At 39.1% G+C, this 15,788-nt stretch overlaps 1 protein-coding gene across 7 annotated transcripts; it reads right to left on the bottom strand.

Annotated features, from left to right (window-relative positions):
- Positions 1-9,124: 9,124 nt before the first annotated feature.
- Positions 9,125-15,303, bottom strand: LOC149173858 (uncharacterized). 7 transcript variants are annotated; one of them, XM_089424759.1, is made up of 5 exons: positions 15,147-15,303; positions 14,931-15,005; positions 13,135-13,230; positions 12,652-12,899; positions 9,125-12,343 (listed from the first exon to the last, which is right to left on the bottom strand). In XM_089424759.1, exons 4-5 carry the CDS (start codon positions 12,895-12,897, stop codon positions 9,431-9,433), a joined length of 3,159 nt encoding a protein of 1,052 aa, XP_089280885.1. In that variant the 5' UTR covers positions 12,898-12,899; positions 13,135-13,230; positions 14,931-15,005; positions 15,147-15,303; the 3' UTR covers positions 9,125-9,430. The 7 variants fall into 7 exon arrangements, with proteins under 7 accessions (XP_089280885.1, XP_089280884.1, XP_089280887.1 ...); XM_089424758.1 differs by having other exon boundaries at positions 14,931-14,999; XM_089424761.1 differs by having other exon boundaries at positions 14,931-14,999; positions 15,181-15,272.
- Positions 15,304-15,788: the final 485 nt, after the last annotated feature.

Here is a 15,788-nt window from a genome sequence, read left to right as displayed (position 1 = left end):
TGCGATTGCTTGACGTTTAACCTTCTGTGACAGCGTTTGTTGTGCCCTAGCCGGAGGTCACTGGGTTCAAACACATCCGCGTGAACCCATTTATCCATAACTGGTTGCTCTCTGGAAGAGTTTTAAATTGTATGCGCTCCATGTTCCTGTTTGCGTCCAGGGCCACTTCCAACGAAAAGTTTTCATTCGCGAAATCTCCCGCGATGTGGTGCTCGAGTAATGGCTGCAAGGCGATTGATTCAGGGTTCTAGCTGTATTGTGCCGCCAGACGTCTTCGAAGTAGGGAGAGAGCATACGCTTGACATCGTATTTTCAGCTTTGCGACTGGTTCCGTTCTGTGCACAAACTTGTTCTCGCGCCAGCCCATCATCGCGATAAAAAAAAATGGGTGCGCTGCCATAGCAATAAAGGTAGGATCTACGCTGATTTACTGGCAACTCGACAGCTTGTTCACACATTCCCTCAGAAATCTCTACAAGTCCCGAAAAAGCCTCCGACGAAGTGAGTTCTCCTCTTTCTACTACTAAAGATTTTGAGTGTAATATCTGCTTAGACATGGCCAGCAATCCCGTCGTTTGAAGCGGGTCTCATCGCTCTTGGGCAGAGACGTGAGTGAAGAGCTGAACTTGAACCTGCCTCCTTCGTTATGCTCGTGTTGCATGGATTCATAATTGCTGGGAGAGAAACCAAGCGTCAAAGACATCCAGCTTGCGTTGTAGCTTGATTTGCGCATCAGTAAGTTCAGGGTTTTTCATCACGATTGATGATCCGGGATAAACTTCAACAAGCCCCAGAAGCATTAGGTTTGATCAGGGGAGTTTAACAAAAGCCCAACTAAGAACTTCCCCTGTTGTGCCATATTATCAGCAAATACCATCGTCACGTTGTATTTTAGTATTCAATATATTACAGTTTGTGGCCGGGCATGTCGTACCTATAGCTCAATCCGGGGAGAAGAATTTAACGGGTCAAGCTGCTCCTAAATCAAAGCTTCGTGCTAGAGTGTGCTGGCTTCTCATTTTTATTGATTATTGACTTGAGAACTATGCAGGCTGTTCATTACTGCAAGGCGGGCAGCTGACTAAATAATTGTTATTTTTAGATGCCTTATTCTGGGTAAAGTTAAAGAAGCTATCACTGTGCAGGATCGTGGAGAATATGAGATTTATGGTGCATCGTAGTATATCATGAAACTTTTCTTCGTGGCTTGATGCAATAATATGTAGTATATTGCTTGTATTATCGTGTATTTTCTGTGGTTGTTTCAGTTGAGCTGAAGCATAAAGAATGATCTAGCCCCAAGGCTGTAAAGCATAAAGAATGATCTAGCCCCAAGGCTACAAACTTGTATTTTCTGTGGTTGTTTCAGTTGAGCAGCATATCACTGTACCTGTGCTTGAAATCTTAATGAGTATAGACTATTGGAAGTGATGTTTGGTGATGTACCTCGGCTATAGAGGGTCTCAAACTTTCTCATTGGATGTGTCGCTGTGAATATATTGAAGACACTCCATATTTATTTCTCTGTCTTGGAGCTGAATACGTTGCATATATTATCACTGTGGTGTTTTCTCTGTAATGATGGAGCTTCTTTGATGTTATAACACTTATCTACAGCCACTGTTCTTCCTAACATTTGCTGGTATATTCTACTTCAGATCTCTGTTATTATTAGAGTTGATATATCAGAGGTATATGTAATCCATTCCTGTAGTTGAAGTTCGAATTTCAAAGAAGAAAGAATTCATTTAGTTGTGCATCCATACAAAGCGTATCTTGGTATACCGTGTCTCCATTGCTGGTATTTGCAGATTTTTTATTCTTTTTGCATTCCTGAGCTTCCAGAAGGGATATAGAGGCAAGTTTTATAAAATTTGAAGGAATCAGCTACAAAGTCTAGTCAGATGTGAAATTTCTACAGAATTTAAAGAACAGAATCTCTGAAAGACTGGTATTGGACAATGTATTTTTCAAACTAATATTCTTAATTTTTGAAATCTTCAATAGCTGGGGTTTGTCTAGACTTGCTATAGTCTCCACTAGGATTGTTGAGTGTTCATTTCTTTGTTGAGACAATGGCTAGATTTGATGATGTATTAGAGTTACTGAATACACTAATACACTCCACTATTGGTGGAAAGGTAAATGTTAGCAAAGACACTCTTTGTGACATTCAGACCTGCCTGCATGATGCACAAGAAAAGATTGATTTTTTGCAACTAGAATCTCAGTTCCAACAAGATGAGCTTCAACAGATTTGTCATTCCAAATTGTTTTCTGCTCAAAACAATATGTTGTTCAAGGTTAAACCAGCAAGTGGTGAAATCAGTAAGATTGAGGTTGAATCAGATCCAGAATCCAATAAAGCAGCAGTTGTACATGCAGATGCAGAAACTCAGTCTGCACTTCCCAAGCCCATCATTAGACCTTGGGAACAGCTTGTCCACAACAAGCACAAAACTGGTCTTGGATATGACAAGGACTTGTCCTTTCATATTCCAGACTATGCCAAGCCCATTCAGTTTCAGAGTGTTGGATTCATTCATGACAGTTCACCTGCTCCTCATGACAGTTCAGCTTCAGCTGTTCCAGACTCTGCCCCTCTTCCACAGCAACAACAACAACAACAGATTGTGAAATGCCAACACTGTGACCGAGTTGGCCATCTGAAAGATCATTGTTTTGATTTTTATCCATGTAAGCACTGTCATAAAACCAGTCATTCTTCACACAGATGCTTCAGAAACAAACGTCCTACAAGAACAAAGATTCATCTAGGATGGATCGCTTCTTGGCAATGGGCATCAACAGCCAAGAAGATATTCCAAACACATGTCAGAACTTGTTCCAGAATATTGAACAGTCTTGCAGTCGAGTTTTCTCCATCTTCTCACCTTGTATCTGACAGGGGGGGAAATGATGGTCATCTACAAGCTTCAAAGCCACATCAAGCGAACCTAAGCCACAACCTGCCACATCAGTTTCAGAGTTGTAGCCAGAGACAAAGATGCCCCTGAGCATGCCTTCAGTTGGCAATCTGGAACACTTTCTCTAGCAGAAGACTTCAGCTTCTTGCCAGTTTTGGAAGAGTTCCAGGAGCAAAATTGAGAACACTTCCTCTAGCAGAAGACACCAGCTTCTTGCCTGTTTTGGAAGAGTTCCAGGAATTGCATTAAGCATTCCAGAGTTGTTGGTCATCCTTAAACTATCACAGGTTGAGACTTCCCTTTTTAGGTTGAAGTTTTACCTTTTATGCGGGGTGAGACCTCCCTTTTATGGTTGAAGGTTTCCCTCTTTAAAACAATAGGATCACTTCCTCTAGCAGAAAACTTCAGTTTCTTGCCAGTTTTGGAAGAGTTCCGGGAACTGCACTAAGCGTTCCAGTGTTGGTGGTCATCCTTAAACCACCGCCCTTTATACCAACATTTCATAGAGCACATTCAGCCTAGTGCTGCCATGCATTTTTTGCACATTTTGTATTACAGCTCTCTTCGTGGACTGATACATAACCGTCGGATTAAGGGGGGGAATGTTGGACACCTAATCCTCAATGGGTTAGTGTGGAAGTCGAATGGACAAAAGCAGTCCAAGAGACCTTGGGATCTGAAACCTAAGAGTCACATAATGTACTATAAATGTAAATCTCTTGTTAATAAAATTGTATGGAATGATTTATCTTTCATATTGTCTTTGTTGTCCATGTGTGTTTAACAGATGGGAAGATTATGGAAAGCAACCTCTAACACTTCAAAATTTCATTACCAATGGACACCGTATGGTTGAGTTAATGTTAAAAAAATGTGTTTTGTAATTTTTAGGGAGAAATTAGAGAAATATTTCATTGATTTTGAGGTCATGCCTATAAATATGTGTCATTGCACCACAGTGCCAATTTCTACAAGCCTTCCTCCACATTGCTCAAGATCCTATAATAAAATTTAACACTAAAATTGGTCCTGCACCTTGAAATTTGCATATAAAACACCCATGCATAATTTCAAATCTATATCTCATGAAGGTTTTATTTCACTAATCCAATTCAAATAGGGAAACAATAGACCTTTATGAGAATCTTCTAAGTTCTTTGATTTTTGTCTTCTTTTTGCCATTTTTGTTTATGAATTTATTGTTATAAAATCTGTGGTTAAATCCAATGCAAAGCCTTTGGATCTTGGAATGAATATATTGTTACAAAGCCTATGTTGTTAAACCTAATGCAAGTCTTTTGGATCTCAAAATGCAATTGTATTGCATCATGCACAACTCATCCTTTCAAAGAATTCCAAAAGAACACAGAAAAATATGTAACATATTTTTCCAACTTCCTTTCTAATGCCCATGATATATGAATATTTTATTCCTTGAGATTATACAGGTACCTATTGTATTTGAATCCTAAAGACCTCCTTTATGGAACAAAATCCTCTTACCCATGTATGTGCAATTCAAAAGGTTTTTTGCATTATCCTCCTTGTCCATATATACATAGCCATACTGACATTTAAGCACACCCATGCAACAAATTTCCCAAGTATTTTAGACATACCCAGCAATTCCTGCATGGGTTGAACATCTTGAACCACTATAAAAGATGTTTGTATAGGTAAAGAACATCCAACACCACCTCCAAGATGTTTGCGTGCTTGGCAATAAGTTATCAATAATTCACATAAAGGAAGGTTCCATTAAAAATCTCTCCTGGATAGCATCAAATTGAAGCCTAGAAATGTTAATCTTGGGTGAAGTCTTTACCTTCTAACTAATGGTGAAGTGGACATTGAATAAGCTAGCTCAAGGCTTCACTAAAAAGCTCTCTTGAACAACTCCTAAGCCTATAGGGGGAGGTGGGGAGGAGGGAGGAGGGATAAACCTTTACCTTCTAAATTAGGGTCAATGGAACCTCGAATTAGTAGCTTAAATACAAAGTTTGCCCTATCTTCCCCTATGTTGGGTTAACTTTGGGTTTAGGGGAAAAGGGAAAGGCACATAAATGTTTGCAATGGCTAAAATATGGCAGGGCTTGAAAATACAACATGATATATCCACAATGTCGTAGCGTCAAAACTACAACTTGACATAGCCACAATGCAGTAGTGTCAAAACTACAACTTGACATAGCCACAATGCAACAGTATCAAAGTCACCATCTAAATACACAAAACAAAGTATATTAATGAAATAAGCTACAAAGGATTGACCCAATAAGTAAAGACAAGATAAAGAAATAAGGATTGATCTCCAAAATTATGAGAGGAGTTAGCACCCTCATCAACCACCATTAAAAAACCCAAATACATTTTGAGCAAAGCTAACTCAAGACCTCTTGTACAACATGAAGTTCTCTAGTAACACTGACCTTCTCACTTACAAGTAGGTTTAATTTGTGTAAATACAATTGATGACACTATAAAATTGTTGATGTACAAACCCAACATTCCCTTTTCCCTTTTCTGTGAGTTCGAACCCCATTTGTAGCGCTGCCGTGGCAGCATATGATGTATTAATTGAGCTTGTATATGGATTTGATTGGGATGTGATGGAGACACTTGTACATAATGTATATTGTATATTGGGCCTAATACAACTTCTTAAGGGGACCTCGCCCTCCCCATTTTTTTATTTACATAATAATAGTATAGCATCAATTTTGCATGTAATACAAACTAATATTTAAATAATCAAACAAAACAATATTTTAATCAAAGCATAGTTTGTCACTACTAGTCCAATTGTTGGTTGACGAAAGGATCCACTGGAAGTGGTGAGTATTCATATTGATTTAGAAGATGTTTCTAGAATGAGGAGCAACAAAGTTATAATGATTTGTCAGAGTTAGTTAAGTGCGGCAGAAACTAACCTTTTGGATAGATTGCAGGGTGCTGGAGTAGACCTCCAAACATTTAATATATAAGAAAAAAATGGTTTGAAGAAGTGAACTGTATTCAGGAAATTATAGATAATCATTGTAGCATATCGCATCCTTTACATACAACTACTTGTCATTGATATCCTAAATTAGTGGTGGATCATGGTAAAGATGAGAGGATAAATGCATTTTATTGACACAAAAGATGGGTTGCTGTGTGATGAAGTTGTTCAAAAAAGTGAAAGGATAAGTCACTATGTTCAAGAACCAAGAGGAGTTACAGATGTAGAAGCTATTCCAAGATGTCACAAGATAGACATATGCAATTATTGTTCCACAACGCATCTTACAAGAGAAACTATTTGACATCAACAAGAACCATTGTAAATAAGATACTGTAAACATTAGATAAAAATGCCATCAATAATTATTATGAAGTTTTGGTGTTGCATATGTATTATATTTTTTCATTTATCTCTAACCTTAAGGATTCATCTATTATGAAGTTTTGAAGTTGCATATGTATATATTTTTCATTTATCTATGACCTTAGGGATTCAACTATACATATTATGTTGTTATTGAAACTGTATACTCTTTTTTCTGAATTATTATTTTTTATATAAATATAATCTTTGTATTTTTTAACTTTCTCAATATTATGTATAATTTTTAAGTATAATTTTATATTTCCCCTAGTTTTATTATATTATTTAATATATTAAAAATGAAAAGACAGCAAAGGAAATCATACTTGCACTTGACCTTTACACCCACGCACAATATAATTAGTTGGAGACAAACAATAGTTAGAAACTAGGAAGAATTATCATATGTGGCTAGACTTTTCAACAGTAATCCATTACAGACAAGTTTTCAACAGTGTTCCATTACAGACAAGACACTTGAAAGCCTGGTGAAGGACTTAAAAGCAGTTGGTGACAAATGGGCGTGATTAGAATCGAGAAATAATTGTGATGTGGCTAGACTTCTCAACAGTAACCCATTACAGACAAGAGACTTGAAAGCCTAGTCAAGGACTCATGTATTCCACTAAAGAGAGCTGGTTGTAAACTCTGAATGTCTCATCACTAGATTTGATTCTGAATGGTATTAAGAAGATGTTTTTTGAGTATGATGACTAGTATAAATCTATTTTAACTCTGGATCTACTAAACTTCAAGAAAGATAAAAAGATATCAAAGTGCAAGACTTTTGTTGTTTAAAAGTTAAGAAAGATATATGCTAGCTCATTTTTGTAATAAATAAAATGTAAAGTATTTCTTTTTTCTGGTTTTTTACTTTTTCATACCTGTTATTTCCACTTTTTCTTATTACATTGCACGAACAAAAAGTTGAACATCTCTTCAGCCCCCAACCTGCTAGAGAACCTCGCATCTCCCAGGACAATCACTATTAGGATGTTAATTTTTTGTTCATTTCTGCCATCTTTAGAAAACTTTTCTTGTCAGAGGTCGGCCATACTCTTGATGCATCCAATATCAAACCCAGTGGCATTTTCACCATATGTAATTATCATTGCAAGTCTGGGGTCTGTATGTGAATTATTGAGGTCAACAGGACCACCCAAAATTAGAAAGAAAGCTAACACATTGTCAAAGTTTATGACCTGCTTACATTCACGCCAGCAATTAGCATTCCCCAAATAAAGAAATGCTATTGACAGTCTCACTCCCATACAAAAATGGCAGGGTTCCAAAGCTGCAATAGTTTTAGCATATAATTTGAATGATTTGCTTACACCATAAATCTATGTCGCCAATTTGTCAAGCGGATTGTGTACAAGAGGTTAAATCAAAGCACTTTCATTGCTGAGATCTGAATTCAAAGAAACCCCCGATCCTCCTAACCAAGATATGTCACTGCATTAATGTGGATAACAGAATTAACTACTTCATCCAAGACTGGGTGGATGTGTTGTATCTCAATGGACGAGGCCAGATAATAGATACCACTTTGTGGTGGCATATACGCCTACGGTAGGTCCACTTCTTTAACAGAAGGAGACCAAAAAAAAATTCTTATAGCCAACTGAAAACCTGTGTGATAATACAAGAAGCAAGATCTTATGTTAAGTTGACAAGATAAAAATGTAATTAGACCAACTGCAGTTTGTTACCGTCTAGAAAATAAAAAAACATACAAGATAGATTGGCAATGACTGACGTTTTGCATGCTGTAACCCTGAGATTTGCAATTTCTAGACCTTTCTTTTTCTGACCCGTTGCTTAAACTTAGAGATTGTTCAATGCTGAGCAATATATTACTCAAAAATACTTGCCTGCTTTGTACATCACCAACTATGCTTTCCTGATCAGAGGAATGTTGAAACGTGAGAAGCACTTGGATGAAGCCAGGCAAGAGATTAACATTCAAAAGAATGTTGTTCTTTGGGTTTTTCTACAATAAGTTTTGATTTGATCGCAAAACCGTTCCCACTTTCCAAACAAAGGACAATACAATGTAAGCCCACAGATTAAATGATGGGACTTACACTCTTAGTATAAGGGTTACCATTAGTAGTGATACCCAAGAAGGGTACTTCAAGAAATTCATCAACTGAACAAGGAAATCTACTTCTCTACAAATATCTCACAACATGAAGGTGCCTCTTTCACACAGAATCATGTGAATTATTTGCTTGTCTGGTAAGTGAAATTTACAACTCATGCTTTTGCAGTATATGAAAAAACCCATGATGTCTGATCCAATTCAACATAATGTAATGGCAATCATAATACAAGTTCTCCAATAGAAACTGATCCCAGTGAATTCCATCCACGTACAGAGACTATGCATTACTGTTTGCTCAAACAGGATTCAAAGCAAGAGAAGTCATCGGTGCACGATGACGTTGCATTCGCCTCCGCCTTATTGTCTCACCCCATGAACTGGTCCAAGATAGTGCATTAACCCTTTCAACTTCCAAATCATGACGCCTAGATGCCTGAACATCAATGTTTCTAGTTATACTTCCAGCATTAGCCCGGAAGCCACTGACATGTCTGGAGCGGCGGCCTGTCAGTGGCAGAAACCAGTCATCTCTCAAGGAAAATTTTCCTGTGGTTCTTCTTGTAGAACCAGTATGCCAAGCATCTCCTGCTGATCTCATCAGCCCTCCAATGATTTGCATATCTTCTGTAACCTCCTGTCTGGAAAGAGATGAAATGCTTGGAAGGATCTCTTTCTGAAAATCTCTGTCTCTTTTGCGCTTTCCTCTTTTGGATGGCCTAAGAATAGGATTTATAGCAGAAGGCATCTTTTCAGCTTCTTGTTCCTGTTTTGCAAGTGGCTTGAAATCTGTATCCACAACAGTTTCCTCAAGCATCAAAGTCATCGACTCAAAAAAATCAAGCCCACCAGAAGCATTCGGACTACAAGCATTTTCTTTAGGGATTGAATCTTCAGAAACCTCAGGTTCTTTTGCATTGCTACCGCTTCTAGGTGATGATAAGGGATGATCCACGTCTACTTTATGCCCTGAAATAGTGGATGCCACGCAGTTTGAGACAACAGCATCTGCGAACCAATCCAATGATGCTTTCATACCGATGCAAACAGAAATTCACCAGAATCTACATCTGACCATTCCAAGATTCTCCCTGATGCAATTTTCAGAAGAACATTTGCTGCATCATCTGTATCTACTGATGAATTCCTTGATGTGCTATTTACTACCGATACACTTTCTAGAAATGGGGAACTACACGAGGGACCTTCTATAACCTTTGTTCGGAGAGTGTCCACTTCTGACTCCATGTTTAATTTGCTTCCTCTTTGTATATGAACATATTGGGTGCACTGTTCTAAATCCACCTCATACTGGGATAATTGCACATTGTCCTTGGGAGTTTCTGATAAAGGCTCAGTGGAGTCAGTTTGCTGAGCATGAGCATCCTTCTCAGCTCCATCTTTTGATACTTTCACTCTTTTTAGGCCCGAGTGACACACAGCCTCTTCTGAGCCCTTTCTTTTCTCTTGATCAAAATTAAAAGCATTTTCTGTTCCGATAGAGCCTTGCCCTGTGACATTAACCACAGGGTCTATATCTGAAACAACAATATGATGAGCAAAGTTCTCTACCATTTCTCCATTGTTAACAACTCCCTCAGTGGGCATTGGGTCTCTCATGGCAAAAGAATCTTGAGAACCTGACCCTGCTCTAACGTTTTGCTTATCACTTGGGGTGTATCTTGCTTCCATCTCCATTTGCCTGGAGACTTTGTTAGCATTTCTTTTGCCTCTAAATCCTAGGACAAGGGTAGTTTCCTCATGCATGTTTTTATTGACATGATCAACAACAGATGACAAAAACTTGTCATGGGCAGCAAATCCTTCTTCTTTGACTGGACCACAGGCAGCATTAATGTTTTCTTTAAATGCCCCTATTTTCGTATCAGGTTCCCCAGAATCTCCTACACTATGTAGATGGATATCTCTGTCTATATGACTTCTATCTGCTTTAATTTCTGGGTACTTCCCAATTGTTCCGTGGATGGGGGTAGAACTATTCATTGGTTTGTCAACAAGACCAAGCAGATTTTCAGGTTTGAGCATCCCCCGTTCCGCTTGTGGTAACTCAGACTTTGCACTGTCTTTTTCATTTGTAATATGATGAACCTTCCATAAGTTAGAAGCAAAGGCGATATTCTCTTTGCTCTGATGAGCACCTCTTTCCCCAAGATCATCCACCAAATGCTTTGTTAAACCAATCCTGTCACCTGCCCTTATGCACTGCATGCTTTCTGACAAAGGCTTTAAAAGATCTGAAAAGTCCAAACCATTCAAGTGCGCTCTATGTTTCACACTATCACTCTCCATCTCTTGTGTAGATGGAAGCTCTATGAATGTTCTAGTCAAGTTTTCGCTGCTTTGACTATCTATTCCATGCATATGCACAGACTCTTGACGTAGTTTCTTGTTGGTGGCTTCAACTTGACCAGAACTGTTAGTATGTGCACCTTCCATTCTATCCGTGGCACTGGAATAACATGATCCATTCTTCCTTGCCTCCTCAATTCCCACACTCGAAAGCCCGAGTGTCAAATCTATTTTTTCTATATTTCTATCGAGACAACTTTTATCATCCAAAGCCTGTGTAGGTGAAAATCCAATAGAACTTGTGGACCAAAGAGATCTTGAACACTCCTGCAAGTTACTTGATGGAAAGCCCGAAGAACTTGGAATAGATGCAGGCAAGGTATGGAGCGGACCTTGTTGCTGCTTACTCATTGATCCAACAACAGGACTTGTCTGGCATAATGCTTGCCCAAAAATTAATGGACTTCCAGCATGGTAAATTGATGGAGAATCCTGTTGTGTGCGTTGCACAAGGCTACCATTTTGATACCAACTCCCTATGCCATACTCAGAAGCTTGTCTCTTTACATTCATCATATTACTGCCAGAAGTAACAAATGGCTGCGCACGATATTTATCTTGTGGGCGAAAATTCTGTTTCTGCAACTCTGACTCTGCTGGTAGGATACAGAACCCCTGAGAGTGCAGTTCATGAGGAATTTGGCACAAACCCTCTTCAGTCTTTCTCCACAAACCAGATGGATGCATTTCTCTGTTAGAGTTCAAACAGAGTCCTGGAGAAACACCATGAATAGTACCTGTCATTGGAGTAGAGGAGGGATCAATCAGGAATCCTTTAGAAGACACCAAAGCAAATAGAGAGTTCCTTTCTTGTGGAACTGCACCTGAGAGGATTCCTTCTTTTGGCCAAGCATACCTACTTTCCCTTTGCTTGGCTCTAGAATCTGTAGAATCTGATTGCCATTCTTCTTGAGCACCAGTTACAGATCTAGTAGAGACTGTCGGGAAAAGAATAGGTTCCTCGTGGCATCTTAATTGTTTATCCTCCTCTACCTCCTCTCTTCTCAGCTGTGACATGTTAAATTGTATGTATGGCCCGGTTTGCTTTCCATTTTCTTTTGCGGCCTTTTCGCACCCAGTTTTTAAAGAAAGCTGCAAATCACTTTCTGGCTCAACACCATTTCTAAATTCTCCTCTATTAGAGTTCCCTTCCTCATTTCGATCGTTTATTTCAGCATCCATATATACATCAGCAGATTGTTCAAGGTCAAATATTAGTCGTGCAGCTCTGCCAGTTTGATGGTTGTAAAAGTCCCTCGGAATTTGCTTGACTTCCTGTTGACTCAAACTCATTTGTTGGTTCTTTTCAAACAAACCAGATCTGTAGTTTTGCATGTAGTCCACACCTGAATTCCGCTGTTGCTGATCTCTGCTGTCTTTGTTGGTAATAGGAGAATTTAGAGCAGCCCAAAAGTTACCTTTTCCATCCAATTTCAGAAGTTCTGACCCATTGTGATTTGGAAATGAGCCTTCTTGGACTGTTCCAGAGGTCAAAGTTGATGTGTTGGAATCTTTTCTTCTGATATCACTCATTAGTAGTTTTTGCATTCGATACAAACGATGCAGTTCACGTACCTGCAGTATCACCAAGAATTACGACATGTTAGAACTTTCCTAAATGGAGATGTCTTCCTGGCACATTGAGTCACTTCCATCTAGTCTCACTTCTTCCTTTTGAATCTACGTGAGTCATCACACTTTCTCTACAATTTTTTATTTTACCCGGTAATAAAGCAAGGTCATGTAACAAACTCGTGCTTAAGTCAGAAAACAAGAATATGAATTTAACGGAAAAATGAAAACAATGCACTTACAGAGACCAATGTCAAATTTACAACTCAAAGATATGCCACCGCTCAGTTTGAGATATTAGAATTGCATACCTGCTCCTTGAATATCTGTTCATGCTTGAGCATTGTAAGCCTCAAGATCTCCATATCTTTTTCAGAACATAGTCCCATAGTTCCTTGTTTAGTATTAGTATAAAACCCGTTCTCCTTCAAAATTGTCTCTCTAGCACAGTGTGGCCAAGCCTCTAGAAGACTACTGTTTATTCTTGTATCAGGCTTGCCATTTTCATTCGGGAATAGTACTGAAAAATAATTCTCAAATTGTACATTTGCTCCCATGCCTGCAAAATTTGAATGGTCATTGTTAACATATCACTTTTGTTAAATGTCAACTGAGATAGAGAATTTGAGAGCCAGCAACATAAATAGATCAGTTTCAGTATGTTTATAGATGAGTTTCATTGCTGCAACATGGTTAGGGGTTCAGATGTTTGGCAATCTCCCATATATTCCCTGAGCCACAGTCCCAATTGCAAGGTTATACCAGAATTGGGCACCCTCCCAAGTAAGACATACCTGTCTAATATCGACCCTGTAGGCTTGTCCTCTACGACGGTCGTCACTTAGTCTGATTTTTAGAAGGCCATCGATGAGCTATGATTAAGGGAAAGCCTGCAGGGTGAATAGGTTTGTCCACCGCAAGAATATACTAATAAGTTTCCAGCGATAGAATTTAGAGTGCCATAAACTAGTAATTGACAAGTAGATTAGTCACATATTACTCCTGCATTATTGAGGAATTGCAAAATGAATAACTAATAAAATTAATTCCACCGATAACATATGAAAGATGTTTGGTAGCTTTGTGAGTGAACTAGTCTTGGTGATGTAAAGCTTGTATAAGACATCTTTTAAACCGTGAGGTTCTCACACATGCAGTGCCAAAGGAAAACATATTCCAGCCATAAAAAATAAACACCATATGGAGGGAGCATAAGCCTAGTTCCTTGTACCCCATTCATTTTGTTCTTTCCGTTGAAGTCTTGGTTTTGAACTCAAGCGTGGCTTGAGAAGTTGGCACTGGCCCCATATAAATTCTCTAATACAGAGTCTGCTGATGCCTAATTGCATGCATTTGGTGGTGCACGTGTGATCATAACCTAAGGATTGAACATGTGAAACATTCCACACTTGGCATTGGGGTTTGCATTAAGAATGGGGACACAAACTCCATAGATATTGAACTCAAGATCAAGTTCTGGCCTTGGATTAGGGTCAGTCTGAGAGAACACAGAATGATTCCATGAGGACTGAACTTGACATCATATTCTATACTTGGCATTGGGGTTCTACTTCATGCACCGCAACAAGGTGGGAAGCATTAAACTTGACAATGGACTCTGCACTGAGCATTAATGTTATACTCTGGAGTCTGCACCACAAAATTTGATAACATATTCTGCACTTAGTATTGGGGTTTTATTCCATGAACTGCAACAAGGTGGGAGGAACTTAAGCGAACAACAGATTCTGCAATTGGTAATTGGGTTCAACTCCATGCATCAAAGCTGGAGGGATTGAACTAGACAAAAGATTCTAGACTTCGCATTGGTTTCTGCTCCAGACACAGTGAAAAGGTGAGAAGGATTGAACTTGACAACATATTCTGCACTTGGCATTGAGGTTCTGCTACATACACAGCAACAGGGTGGGAGGATTTGAACTCGACAAAAGATTCTGAACAAGGCACTGGGTTTCTACAATGTGTAGTGTGATGAGGTCTGCAGTTGGCATTGGGTTTCTATTCCGTGCAAGGCGGCAAGAGTGGAAGGGATTAAACTTGATAACAGATTTTGCACTTGGCATTGTGGGTCTGCACTGTTCAGGAATGCCGAGTCAAGAGAGGATTGAACTTATGAACACATTCATGATTCAAGGCTGTGGGGATCCAACATGGACGTGCGGGCAAAAGGGTCTGCAGGGGTTGAACTTACAACCACAGTTCTCTATCCACTGAGCCAAACCCACAGAAACCATGACACATAAATCCAGTACATCATAAGACAACATATTCACAGAATTTTACTTCATAATAAAAAAAAATCTACTGTCCAGTGCCAACCCATTTCTGTATTTTTAATAATATCACCAAAAAAAATAACAATATGACGATCTCCCGAACTACAGGTACAACTGTGTTTTCCTACCGAATTGCAGAAGTTCCACAAAAAATTACAGAAATTCTACCATTGAATGCACAAGCCCTCCGGTCCCTTAGGTCAAGATCACATGGGACCTTTAACAGAGCAAACCAGAGGGGCTAAAAACGCATGAAAAGCACAGTGAAAGAGGGCTTAAGCTTTTCAACTTACCTGCTCAGTCTCGCTGGGCTCCAGGGAAGCCAAAAATTGGCGTCAACGCTGTTCATCGAGCTTCACCTTCTGTCACTTGACAGCAAAAAAAAAATCCAAAAATCAAAACGAAGAAGAACAAGAACCAGATAATGTTCAGAGACTGAAATGGAAGTGTGAATAATCTGCCATGGAAGAATATAAGTGTGCGGGGATGCAAGAAAAGAGAGAAATTACCGTTAACCAGAGTGGTCAAAAGCAGAGATTTTACCGTGTGAGGGGTAACAACGAGAAGAGCATGAATGGAAGAATAGGGAGTACGGAGGGGGAAATGGAGGAGATATTCCGGACAGCAAAAGCAGTGCGGATGAAGGAGATCTTACTTATACTTTTGACTTAGGAGAAGGTGCAAATATTTAAAAAATACATTATTTTACATTAAAAAATAATATTAACAAATGGGTATGTGATCTAAATAGTTGCAAGAGAAGTTGATGCCTATGCCATAAAGGGTAGATATTGCTAAACCAGGGGTCCAGTTGATTTGCTTAAGCAGAGATGCAGACCGGTCAGCATGGGTCCACATCATCAACACCAGTCCACATCATCACATAGGTTGTCATGTGCAATGTGAGAGGCAGACCCAGATATCCATGGAAGGAATGATAAGAAGGAGAAAAAGACAAAATTGCTGGGATTTCCAATAACAAAAGTGTGATCTCCTCTCCTCATCTCATCTCACCTCACCTCTCTTTCTCCCTCTTCATCTTCACCCAAAATCCCCCTTCTCTTTCTCCCACCAATACCAACATTCTCCCCCACCTGATATTTTTTAATTTCCCCAACATTTTCCAGAGGGTATCCTTAGCTTATCTCGGA

Source organism: Pinus tabuliformis, chromosome 4_2 (genome assembly GCF_031772625.1).
Source record: "Pinus tabuliformis cultivar Carrire ecotype Pingquan chromosome 4_2, CPIR1, whole genome shotgun sequence".
Lineage (NCBI taxonomy): Eukaryota > Viridiplantae > Streptophyta > Pinopsida > Pinales > Pinaceae > Pinus > Pinus tabuliformis.
Note: the sequence above shows the minus strand (reverse complement) of the source record. Positions and strands in the feature narration are given on the sequence as shown.